This window comes from Aegilops tauschii, chromosome 1, assembly GCF_002575655.3.
Source record: "Aegilops tauschii subsp. strangulata cultivar AL8/78 chromosome 1, Aet v6.0, whole genome shotgun sequence".
NCBI lineage: Eukaryota > Viridiplantae > Streptophyta > Magnoliopsida > Poales > Poaceae > Aegilops > Aegilops tauschii.
In genome coordinates this window covers 291,693,092-291,706,218 of record NC_053035.3, presented here as the reverse complement: position 1 = coordinate 291,706,218, position 13,127 = coordinate 291,693,092, and the positions used below count along the sequence as shown (strand labels likewise).

The following is a 13,127-nucleotide window of genomic DNA, read 5'->3' as shown; positions in this document are numbered from 1 at the left end:
GCTTCTCTCAAGAGCATAAGTATTACGGTGGGTGAACAAATTACTGTTGAGCAATTGACAGAATTGAGCATAGTTATGAGAATATCTAGGTATGATCATGTATATAGGCATCATGTCCGAGACAAGTAGACCGACTCCTGCCTGCATCTACTACTATTACTCCACACATCGACCGCTATCCAGCATGCATCTAGAGTATTAAGTTCATAAGAACAGAGTAACGCTTTAAGCAAGATGACATGATGTAGAGGGATAAATTCATGCAATATGATATAAACCCCATCTTGTTATCCTCGATGGCAATAATACAATACGTGCCTTGCTGCCCCTACTGTCACTGGGAAAGGACACCGCAAGATTGAACCCAAAGCTAAGCACTTCTCCCATTGCAAGAAAGATCAATCTAGTAGGCCAAACAAACTGATATTTCGAAGAGACTTGCAAAGATAACCAATCATACATAAAAGAATTCAGAAGATTCAAATATTGTTCATAGATAAACTTGATCATAAACCCACAATTCATCGATCTCAACAAACACACCGCAAAAGAAGATTACATCGAATAGATCTCCACAAGAGAGGGGGAGAACATTGTATTGAGATCCAAAAAGAGAGAAGAAGCCATCTAGCTAATAACTATGGACCCGAAGGTCTGAGGTAAACTACTCACACATCATCGGAGAGGCTATGGTGTTGATGTAGAAGCCCTCCGTGATCGATACCCCCTCCGGTGGAGCTCCGTATCTGGTAGTTTGGGGGTACGTAGGTATATATAGGAGGAAGAAGTACATCGGTGGAGCAACAGGGGGCCCACGAGGGTGGACGGCGCACCGAGGGGGATAGGCGCGCCCCCCTACCTCGTGGCTTCCTGGTTGATGCCTTGACGTAGGGTCCAAGTCCTCTGGATCACGTTCGTTCCGAAAATCACGTTCCCGAAGGTTTCCCGTTTGGACTCCGTTTGATATTCTTTTTCTGCGAAACTCTAAAATAGGCAAAAAACAACAATTCTGGGCTGGGCCTTCGGTTAATAGGTTAGTCCCAAAAATAATATAAAAGTGTATAATAAAGCCCAATAATGTCCAAAACAGAATATACTATAGCATGGAACAATCAAAAATTATAGATACGTTGGAGACGTATCAGTTGGCATAGATTGAGATTAGGATTTGTCACTCCGAGTATCGGAGAGGTATCTCCGGGCCCTCTCAGTAATACACATCATATGAAGCCTTGCAAGCAAAGTAACTAATGAGTTAGTTACAGGATGATGTATTACAGAACGAGTAAAGATACTTGCCGGAAACGAGATTGAACTAGGTATGTGGATACCGACTATCGAATCTCGGGCAAGTAACATACCGATGGACAAAGGGAATAACGTTTGTTGTCATTACAGTACGACCAATAAAGATCTTCGTAGAATATGTGGGAACCAATATGAGCATCCAGGTTCTGTTGTTGGTTATTGACCGGAGAGGTGTCTCGGTCATGTCTACATAGTTCTCGAACCCATAGGGTCCGCACGCTTAACGTTCGATGACGATTTTGTATTATATGAGTTATGTGATTTGGTGACCGAATGTTGTTCGGAGTCCCAGATGAGATCACGGACATGACGAGGAGTCTCAAGGTAAAGATTGATATATAGGACGATAGTATTCGGAAACCGGAAGTGTTCCGGGGTTACCGGGTACGTATCAGGTCACCGGAAAGGGGTTCCGGGCACCCCGACAAAGATATGGGCCAAATGGGCCAAAAGGGGAAATGCAGCAGCCAGCATGGGTTGCTGCGCCACCCATATAGGCCGAGCCTGGAGGGGAAGGAAAGAGGGGAAGAGAGAAAGGAAGGGAGGGATTCGGCCTCCCCCTTCCTTCCTGAAGGAAATATGCCCTAGAGGCAATAATAAAGTTGTTATTTATATTTCCTTATATCATGATAAATGTTTATTATTCATGCTAGAATTGTATTAACCAGAAACTTAGTACATGGGTGAATACATAGACAAACTAAGTGTCACTAGTATGCCTCTACTTGACTAGCTCATTGAATCAAAGATGGTTAAGTTTCCTAGCCATAGACATGAGGTGTCATTTGATTAACGGGATCACGTCATTAGAGAATGATGTGATTGACTTGACCCATTCCGTTAGCTTAGCATTTGATCGTTTAGTATATTGCTATTGCTTTCTTCATGACATATACATGTTCCTATGACTATGAGATTATGCAACTCCCGAATACCGGAGGAACACTTTGTGTGCTACCAAACATCACAACGTAACTGGGTGATTATAAAGGTGCTCTACAGGTGTCTCCGATGGTACTTGTTGAGTTGGCATAGATCAAGATTAGGATTTGTCACTCCGATTGTCGGAGAGGTATCTTTGGGCCCTCTCGATAATGCACATCACTATAAGCCTTGCAAGCAATGTAACTAATGAGTTAGTTGCGGGATGATGCATTACGTAACGAGTAAAGAGACTTGCCGGTAACGAGATTGAACTAGGTATTGAGATACCGACGATCAAATCTCGGGCAAGTAACATACCGATGACAAAGGGAACAACGTATGTTGTTATGCGGTTTGACCGATAAAGATCTTCATAGAATATGTAGGAACCAATATGAACATCCAGGTTCCGCTATTGGTTATTGACCAGAGACTGTCTCGGTCATGTCTACATAGTTCTCGAACCCGTAGGGTCTGCACGCTTAACGTTCGGTGACGATCAGTAATATGATTTTATGTGTTTTGATGAACCGAAGGTAGTTCGGAGTCCCGGATATGATCACGGACATGACGAGGAGTCTCGAAATGGTCGAGACATAAAGATCGATATATTGGATGACTATGTTTGGACTTCGGAAGGGTTCCGGGTAAGTTCAGACAAATACTGGAGTACCGGGGGGTTACCAGAACCCCCCGGGGAGTGCAATGGGCCTATTGGGCCTTAGTGGAGAAGAGGAGGGGCGGCCAGGGCAGGCCGTGCGCCCCCTCCCCCTCTAGTCCGAATTGGACAAGGAGGGGGCGGCGCCCCCCTTTTGAAGGAAATATGCCCTAGAGGCAATAATAAAGTTATTATTTATTTCCTTATTTCATGATAAATGTTTATTATTCTTGCTAGAATCGTATTAACCGGAAACTTAGTACATGTGCGAATACATAGACAAAACAAAGTGTCCCTAGTATGCCTCTACTTGACTAGTTCGTTTATCAAAGATGGTTATGTTTCCTAACCATAGACATGTGTTGTCATTTGATGAACGGGATCACATCATTAGGATAATGATGTGATGGACAAGACTCATTCGTTAGCTTAGCATTATGATCGTTACAGTTTCATTGCTACTGCTTTCTTCATGACTTATACATGTTCCTTGGACTATGAGATTATGCAACTCCCGAATACCGGAGGAACACTTTGTGTGCTATCAAACGTCACAACGTAATTGGGTGATTCTAAAGATGCTCTACAGGTGTCTCCGATGGTGTTTGTTGAGTTGGCATAGATCGAGATTAGGATTTGTCACTCCATGTGTCGGAGAGGTATCTCTGGGCCCTCTCGGTAATACACATCACTATAAGCCTTGCAAGCAATGCAACTAACGAGTTAGTTGCGGGATAATGTATTACGGAACGAGTAAAGAGACTTGCCGGTAACGAGATTGAACTAGGTATTGAGATACCGACGATCGAATCTCGGGCAAGTAACATACCGATGACAAAGGGAACAACGTATGTTGTTATGCGGTTTGACCGATAAAGATCTTCATAGAATATGTAGGAGCCAATATGAACATCCAGGTTCCGCTATTGGTTATTGACCGGAGACGTGTCTCGGTCATGTCTACATAGTTCTCAAACCCGTAGGGTCCGCACGCTTAACGTTTGGTGACGATCGGTATTATGAGTTTTTGTGTTTTGATGTACGAAAGGTAGTTCGGAGTCCCGGATATGATCACGGACATGACGAGGAGTCTCGAAATGGTCGAGACGTAAAGATCGATATATTGGACGACTATGTTTGGACACGGAAGTGTTTCGGGAGGTTTCGGACATATACCGGAGTACCGGGGGGTTATCGGAACCCCCCGGGGAGTATATTGGGCCTAATGGGCCTTAGTGGGAGAAGAGGAGGGGCGGCCAAGGCAGCCGCGCGCCCCCTTCCTCTCTAGTCCGAATTGGACAAGGAGGGGGGCGGCGCCCCCCTTTCCTTCTCTCCCTCTCTCCCTTCCTTCCCCTCTCCTACTCCTACTTGGAAGGGGGGAGTCCTACTCCCGGTGGGAGTAGGAATCCTCATGGGGCGCGCCATAGGAGGCCGGCCCCCTCCCCCCTCCACTCCTTTATATACGGGGAGGGGAGCACCCCTTGGAGACACAACAATTGATCATTGATCTTTTAGCCGTGTGTCGTGCCCCCCTCCACCATAATCCACCTCGGTCATATCGTAGCGGTGCTTAGGCGAAGCCCTGCGTTGGTAGCATCATCATCACTGTTATCACGCTGTCGTGCTGACGGAACTCTCCCTCGAAGCTCTGCTGGATCGGAGTTCGTGGGACGTCACCGAGCTGAACGTGTGCTGAACTTGGAGGTGCCGTGCGTTCGGTACTTGGATCGGTCGGATCGTGAAGACGTACAACTACATCAACCGCGTTCTCATAACGCTTCCGCTTATGGTCTACAAGGGTACGTGGACGACACTCTCCCCTCTCGTTGCTATGCATCACCATGATCTTGCGTGTGCGTAGGAATTTTTTTGAAATTACTACGTTCCGCAACAGTGGCATCCGGGCCAGGTTTATGCGTAGATGTTATATGCACGAGTAGAACACAAGTGAGTTGTGGGCGATACAAGTCATACTGCTTACCAGCATGTCATACTTTGATTCGGCGGTATTGTTGGATGAAGCGGCCCGGACCGACATTACGCGTACGCTTATGCCAGACTGGTTCTACCGATGTGCTTCGCACACAGGTGGCTGGCGGGTGTTAGTTTCTCCAACTTTAGTTGAATCGAGTGTGGCTACGCCCGGTCCTTGTGAAGGTTAAAACGGCACATACTTGACGAAATATCATTGTGGTTTTGATGCGTAGGTAAGAACGGTTCTTGCTCAGCCCGTAGCAGCCACGTAAAACTTGCAACAACAAAGTAGAGGGCGTCTAACTTGTTTTTGCAGGGCATGTTGTGATGTGATATGGTCAAGACCTGATGCTAAATTTTATTGTATGAGATGATCATGTTTTGTAATAGAGTTATCGGCAACTGGCAGGAGCCATATGGTTGTCGCTTTATTGTATGAAATGCAATCGCCATATAATTGCTTTACTTTATCACTAAGCGGTAGCGATAGTCGTAGAAGCAATAGTTGGCGAGACGACAACGATGCTACGATGGAGATCAAGGTGTCGCGCTGGTGACGATGGTGATCATGACGGTGCTTTGGAGATGGAGATCAAAGGCACAAGATGATGATGGCCATATCATATCACTTATATTGATTGCATGTGATGTTTATCCTTTATGCATCTTATTTTGCTTAGTTTGACGGTAGCATTATAAGATGATCTCTCACTAAATTTCAAGGTATAAGTGTTCTCCCTGAGTATGCACCGTTGCGACAGTTCTTCGTGCTGAGACACCACGTGATGATCAGGTGTGATAAGCTCTACGTTCACATACAACGGGTGCAAGCCAGTTTTGCACACGCAGAATACTCAGGTTAAACTTGATGAGCCTAGCATATGCAGATATGGCCTTGGAACACTAGAGACCGAAAGGTCGAGCGTGAATCATATAGTAGATATGATCAACATAGTGATGTTCACCACTGAAAACTACTCCATCTCACGTGATGATCGGACATGGTTTAGTTGATTTGGATCACGTGATCATTTAGATGACTAGAGGGATGTCTATCTAAGTGGGAGTTCTTCAGTAATATGATTAATTGAACTTTAATTTATCATGAACTTAGTCCTGATAGTATTTGCATATCTATGTTGTAGATCAATAGCTCGCGATGTAGTTTCCCGTTTATTTTTGATGTGTTCCTAGAGAAAAAATAAGTTGAAAAATGTTAGTAGCAATGATGCGGACTAGCTCCGTGATCAGAGGATTATCCTCATTGCTGCACAGAAGTATTATGTCCTTGATGCACCGCTAGGTGACAGACCTATTGCAGGAGCAGATGCAGACGTTATGAACGTTTGACAATGCTCAGTATGATAACTACTTGATAGTTTAGTGCACCATGCTTTACGGCTTAGAACCGGGACTTCAAAAAATGTTTTGAACGACATGGAGCATATGAGATGTTCCAAGAGTTGAAATTGGTATTTCATACTCATGCCCGTGTCGAGAGGTATGAGACCTTTGACCAATGTTGAGGAACTCGGTAACTGGTAACTGCTCGGTCGGCTTGGGAGTAAGGATTAATCGGTGAATCGGCCTATTAACTGGATTAATTGGTCGAACATTAATCGGTAGATTAAATAGGAATTTAGCAATATATATTCAAAAAAAATATGTATTGTACTACACTCCCATGCTCCTAACTATATGATATAGCAAAATATGGTACTATAGGCATATGAAAAATAAAAATCATAAACAAGATCACAAGAGGTAAAATTGTTAATCCGGATATAGGAAATAACAAACAATATGCATCCAACATATCAAGATAAATATGCAACCACACAGTACAATATGCAATCCAACATGTCAATATAAATGGCAGCCACACAAACAGGGAATACAAAATAAATGGCAGCCACACAATATGCATCCACATGTAAAGATAAATAGCAGCCACACAAATAGGAAATACCGAATATAATTCATAATAAGGTTCACAAGACGAATAGGTAACAAGATCCAAATAAGTTCAGCTATATAGATAGAAATAGCCAAATAAGTAACATGCTAACAAGGTTCGGCCACACACATAGAAATAGGTATCAAGGTAATAAGGATTAAGAACATAAGGTTCGGGCACACAAATAGCAAGCAAAATAAGTTTGCGACGAATGGCTCAAGGCTGCGGGGGCTCCTCCTCATCATCATCATCTTTGGTTGCCATCACCCCATCATCATCGGACTCGTAATCAATCTCATCATCCTCCGTATCTACCGCATGATCAGATTCATCATCATCATCCTCAACGTATTCTTCAACTTCATGGAGTTCTCTAACTCGTGCACTCCTACGAAGCTCTGTAGGTTCGCTTTCCCCCATTGCTTCATCAATGATGTTGTATGGCACCCCCGTAGTGGGATCAAACTCATCATCAATGTATGCCTCTTCACATATCCAATCTTGTGCTCGTGACGCATCTTCACCAAGAAGAACATCACTAGAAGAGGATAACTTCTTTCTTTTATCAATCATCCTTTCATTGAATTGGATATAAACTAGATTGTCCCTACAGGCCACATCTAGTTTATTTCTCCTCTTTGCATCTACCTACAAAATGAAAATGGAAGCCTCATGAAATAAATTGTGAGAAGAATATTTAGATTTGACAAATTGTGAGAAGAATATTCAGATTTGACTAATTGTTAGAAGTCTAAGAGTTACCATTTCAAAAGTGCTCCAATTTCTTTCGCATCCGGATGAACTTGTGGTCAAGTTGAGTATCCTTATGGCCATGTGTTGCAATGTAGGCCACCAATCAGCTACAATTTGAGACAAGTGAAATAACATGCAATCAGCCCATAATTTCATAAATGTCATAATAAGTTTTTTTTGCTTTGAGAACATGCTTACCGGCATCGAAATTGTTATTCTCCATTGCTTTCAATGCAGCCACCTTCCCAAACATACCCTCTTTCTTTTTAAACTTGGTGAAGTCAATGTTAAACACCTTATTTTGCTTGATGTCATCATCATAATAAAATGTCTCCATGACTTCCATAAGCGCAGCCACTACCTCCACATCCGTAAAGATGCTCGGATCAGCATAACTATATTTGGGATTCAAGATGTATGCTGCCATGTGCAATGGAGAATCCAGCCTCCCACTCATCTTGGTATTCATGGCATTAGTGATCACCAAATAGTGTTTTTCTGAATTTTCAACAGCAACCTTGATTTCCCTTTTTGCACTTATTAGTTCTCCATACATAGAGGCCATAGATGGACCATCCCCATCAGCCAACCGAAGCACCTTCACCAATGGCTCAAAAACCTTGCATGGTAACATAAAAATGATCAAATGAGTCATATAAGCACGTGCAAACAGCCCCAACATTATAAATGCACAAGTTACAACTACAACTATGACTACTTGACAAGATGCAAACAACCCCAACTTGGAAATACATAGATGCAAACACCCCAACATATGACTAGATGCAAACAGCCCCCATAAACATACCTTGATGCAAAGTGATACATTTTTCCAAAAGCCCCTACTCATTATTGTGGTGTTGGCCGCCTTTCCTTTCACCGTTTTCGTGTGCTTGCATGCTTCCCATTCATCACTACAAACCATTGCCCTTAGTTCTTTCTTTTTAGAAACCAAACTTTGCAACGTAATAAATGCCGAAGCAAATCGTGTCACCCCCGGTCTAACAGTGTCTCTTTTTTTCATGAAAGACCTCATCAAGGACAATGTTTTATGATGTGCATAAAGAAAAATCGTCATTTGCTTAGCTTTGATGATTGTAGGGCCAAATTGCTTCAGCTTCCCAATTGCTTCTACCATCAAATTGAGGGTGTGAGTTGCACATGAGCTCCAAAAGATTTTTGGCCATTTTCCTTTGAGCATCTCCTTTGCTCCCATGTTGTTGGAAGCATTGTCCTTGACCACTTGCACAACATTTTCAGCACCTACAAGATGGAAAATCTCAAAATCAGCACCTACAACATTATGAAAATCAATGAATGAAAGTAATCTTGAGACTTCAAGAATCATACCAATTTTCTCAATGCACTCAACTACATAATTGAAGATGTATAGAATTGTGTGTGCATCAGTCGACGCCTCCTTTGATTCAAGAAAGGCGGTCCCTAACTTGCAATGCACACACAAATTCATTATACGTCTTCTTTTCTTGTCGGTCCAAGCATCGGTCATGATAGAGCACCCGGTTTCCACCCTCTCAAGCTCATGTGGCTTCATCAAATCCTTTGTTCTTTCCACCTCTTGCAGCAACATCTTCTCTCGGAGCATATATTGGGAAGGTGGCTTCCATTTAGGACCAAACCGACCAAGGGCTTCACAATACTGCTTGAAGTCATCATCATTGACAGCATTGAAAGGAATATTTTTCTTGTACATCCATCTAGCCAAATATTGCCTACCATGTAAGCTTTGTCCTTGTCAATTGCATCATTTATGTTTTGTTTGGAACTTCTTCAATGGGATGGAAGGATCAATTGGCATCACATATTTATCAATAGGCCCTGACTTGCGAGCTTCAACTTCTCCAATTGCATGAAGCTCTTCCTCGTTCTTGTCATCATCAACTTGAATGACAACCTCAGCGCGTACTTCTTCATCATGTTTTTCTTTCAGCTTCTTCTTCTTTTGTGGTGCCTCATAAGCATCCTTACACCTTTTCTGCTGATCTGGTGTGGCTACATTGCAACTTGTCACGCTTCCCTTTACCTGCCCAATATGTTGCTTCATCCTATTGACGCCTCCACCCATCTCCTTTCCACATACCTTGCACTTCACTCGCTGTAGATCTAAAGGATTGATCAAGGTTGCAAACTCCCACCCCATGTCATCTGAATTTCTTTTGAGAGTATGAGAACTTGCACCGGTAGAGGCAACCGTAGACCCCTACAAATATATTGAATGAGCAAACATAATAAGTATCAATGAGCGATCTGTAGTATTAAATAATTAATCTATAGTCTATAGATCATACCATAGAAAATCAGATTTGTTAGGACTTTGGAGTATGTTACAGTAGCATAAGAAAACCCAGCTAGGCAACTATTGCACGTACAGATCCGCCAAAAATTAATATAACCTACACCTAACTTGCTAAACAACGAGTTTTTAATGTACAGATCATCCCACAATTAATATTTAATATACCCTAAGCAGAATATCCATGGATTATTAGTTCATTGCTATAATTGGAGTGTTTCTGCATTAACATTTTAACACATCAATTATTACTATAATAGACAGGCATACATCAAGCCATCCATCCGTCTACTAATTTACTGTAATTGGAGTGAATGTCCGCAGAATTTAGTTGGAACAACCCATCCATCTACTAATCTTAATTAGTTACATACTTACATTACGTCTACTCCCCAAATAGATCATCACGACTCATACATATTGATCAGTGATCACACTCACACATCTCACTGTATGGCTGTATGAAATTGGAAATTGAATCAATGATGTACCAGACCACAACGGCTACAGAGACTGAGAGGGGAAGAAGATGTTACCTTGCTCACCGGTGAAGCCATGGAGGAGCAGGTCGGCAGCGACGGCAGCAGGCAGTCGGGAGCAGATGGCGACCAGCTGCTGGGACGAGAGATTGGGAGGAGCCCATGGGTGAAGGAGTCCAGCCGATGGATGGGAAGGAGGAGCAGGTAGGCTAGCGGCGGGGCTACTGCAGCATGCAGCGGCAGAGCTACTCGACCGGGCGCCGGCGAGGACCTGCCAGCCGCCAGCCAGATCGGGGCTGGATGGGAAAAGGAGTGGGAGGGGCGGCAGGAGCCAAAACCTAGCTAATTTAGGAGCGGGAGGGGGCCGAGCGGGCCAAAGTATTGGGCTTTTGTCTCCAACAGTTAACTGGTCATGGCGACTAATCGGTCTGACAACCGATTACTCGACCTCACAGACCCGTTAATCGGCTTGGGCAGTTAACACCACGAATAAGCACTACTCGAGTCGGCCACCTAGCGAGTAGCGATTAACTGGCCCGTTAACTGATTTAATCGCCGATTTCTTGAACAGTACCTTTGACAATACTTTGCCTACAAGATGAAGGAGAATAGCTCAACCAGTGAGCATGTGCTCAGATTGTCTGGGTACTACAATTGCTTGAATCAAGTGGGAGTTAATCTTCCAGATAAGATAGTAATTGACAAAATTCTCTAGTCACTATCACCAAGTTACTAGAACTTCGTGATGAACTATAATATGCAAGGGATAACGAAAACAATTCCCAAGCTCTTCGTTATGCTAAAATCGGCGAATGTAGAAATCAAGAAAAGCGTCAAGTGTTGATGGTTAACAAGACCACTAGTTTCAAGAAAAGGGCAAAGGGATAGAAAGGGAACTTCAAGAAGAATGACAAACAAGTTGTCACTCCCGTGAAGAAGCCCAAAGCTAGACCCAAGCCTAAAACTGAGTGCTTCTACTGCAAAGGAAATGGTCACTAGAAGTGGAACTGCCCTAAATACTTGGCGGATAAGAAGGATGGCAAAGTAAACAAAGGTATATTGGATATACATGTTATTGATGTGTACTTTACTAGTGTTTATAGCAACCCCTCGGTATTTGATACTGGTTCAGTTGCTAAGAGTAGTAACTCGAAACGGGAGTTGCAAAATAAACAGAGACTAGTTAAGGGCAAGGTGATGATGTGTGTTGGAAGTGATTCCAAGGTTGATAAGATCACCATCGCACACTCCCTTTACCTTCGGGATTAGTGTTGAACCTAAAATAAATGTTATTTGGTGTTTGGATTGAGCATAATATGATTGGATCATGTTTATAGCAATACGGTTATTCATTTAAAGTCAAAGAATAATTGTTATTCTGTTTACGTGAATAAAACCTTCTGTGGTCATACACCCAAGGTGAATGGTTTATTGAATCTCGATCGTAGTGATACACATATTCATAATATTGAAGCCAGAAGATGCAAAGTTAATAATGATAGTGCAACTTATTTGTGGCACTGCCGTTTAGGTCATATTGGTGTAAAGCGCATGAAGAAAATCCATGCTGATGGGCTTTTGGAATCACTTGATTATGAATCAGTTGATGCTTGCGAACCATGCCTCATGGGCAAGATGACTAAGACTCCGTTCTCCGGAACAATGGAGCGAGCAACAGACTTGTTGGAAATAATACATACTGATGTATGCAGTTCGATGAGTCTTGAGGCTCGCGGTGGGTATCGTTATTTTCTGACCTTCACAGATGATTTGAGCAGATATGGATATATCTACTTGATGAAACGTAAGTCTGGAACATTTGAAAATTTCAAAGAATTTCAGAGTGAAGTGGAAAATCATCGTAACAAGAAAATAAAGTTTCTACGATCTGATCACGGAGACGAATATTTGAGTTACGAGTTTGGTCTTCATTTGAAACAATGTGGAATAGTTTCACAACTCACGCCACCTGAAACACCACAGCGTAATGGTGTGTCCGAACGTCATAACCGTACTTTATTAGATATGGTGCGATTCATGATGTCTCTTACTGATTTACCACTATCGTTTTGGGGTTATGCATTAGAGACAGCTGCATTCACGTTAAATAGGGCACATCTAAATCCGTTGAGACGACACCATATGAACTATGGTTTGGCAAGAAACCTAAGCTGTCGTTTCTTAAAGTTTGGGGCGGCGATGCTTATGTGAAAAAGTTTCAACCTAATAAGCTCGAACCCAAATCGAAGAAGTGCACCTTCATAGGATACCCAAACGAAATTGTTGGGTACACCTTCTATCATAGATCCGAATGCAAAATATTCGTTGCTAAGAATGGATCCTTTCTAGAGAAGGAGTTTCTCTCGAAAGAAGTGAGTGGGAGGAAAGTAGAACTTGATGAGGTAATTGTACCTGCTCCCGAATTGGAAAGTAGTTGATCACAGAAATCAGTTCCAGTGATTCCTACACCTATTAGTGAGGAAGCTAATGATGATGATCATGAAACTTCTAATCAAGTTGCTACCAAACCTCGTAGGTCAACCAGAGTAAGATCCGCACCAGAGTGGTACGGTAATCCTGTTCTGGAAGTCATGTTACTTGACCATGACAAACCTATGAACTATGAGGAAGCGATGATGAGCCCAGATTCCGCGAAATGGCTTAAGGCCATGAAATCTGAGATAGGATCCATGTATGATAACAAAGTATGGACTTTGGTGGAATTACCCGATGATCGGCAAGCCATAGAAAATAAATGGA

General features: G+C 42.7%; 1 protein-coding gene across 3 annotated transcripts; it reads right to left on the bottom strand.

Annotated features, from left to right (window-relative positions):
* Positions 1 to 6,823: 6,823 nt before the first annotated feature.
* Positions 6,824 to 10,722, bottom strand: LOC109780990 (uncharacterized). Of its 3 annotated transcripts, XM_020339570.3 has the most exons (6): positions 10,425 to 10,722; positions 8,925 to 9,795; positions 8,383 to 8,837; positions 7,773 to 8,193; positions 7,584 to 7,681; positions 6,824 to 7,469 (listed from the first exon to the last, which is right to left on the bottom strand). In XM_020339570.3, the coding sequence occupies exons 2-6, from the start codon at positions 9,286 to 9,288 to the stop codon at positions 7,038 to 7,040; spliced, it is 1,770 nt and encodes a 589-aa protein (XP_020195159.1). In that variant the 5' UTR covers positions 9,289 to 9,795; positions 10,425 to 10,722; the 3' UTR covers positions 6,824 to 7,037. The 3 variants fall into 3 exon arrangements, with proteins under 3 accessions (XP_020195159.1, XP_020195156.1, XP_020195160.1); XM_020339567.3 differs by having other exon boundaries at positions 7,773 to 8,837; XM_020339571.3 differs by lacking the exon at positions 10,425 to 10,722 and having other exon boundaries at positions 7,773 to 8,837; positions 8,947 to 9,231.
* Positions 10,723 to 13,127: the final 2,405 nt, after the last annotated feature.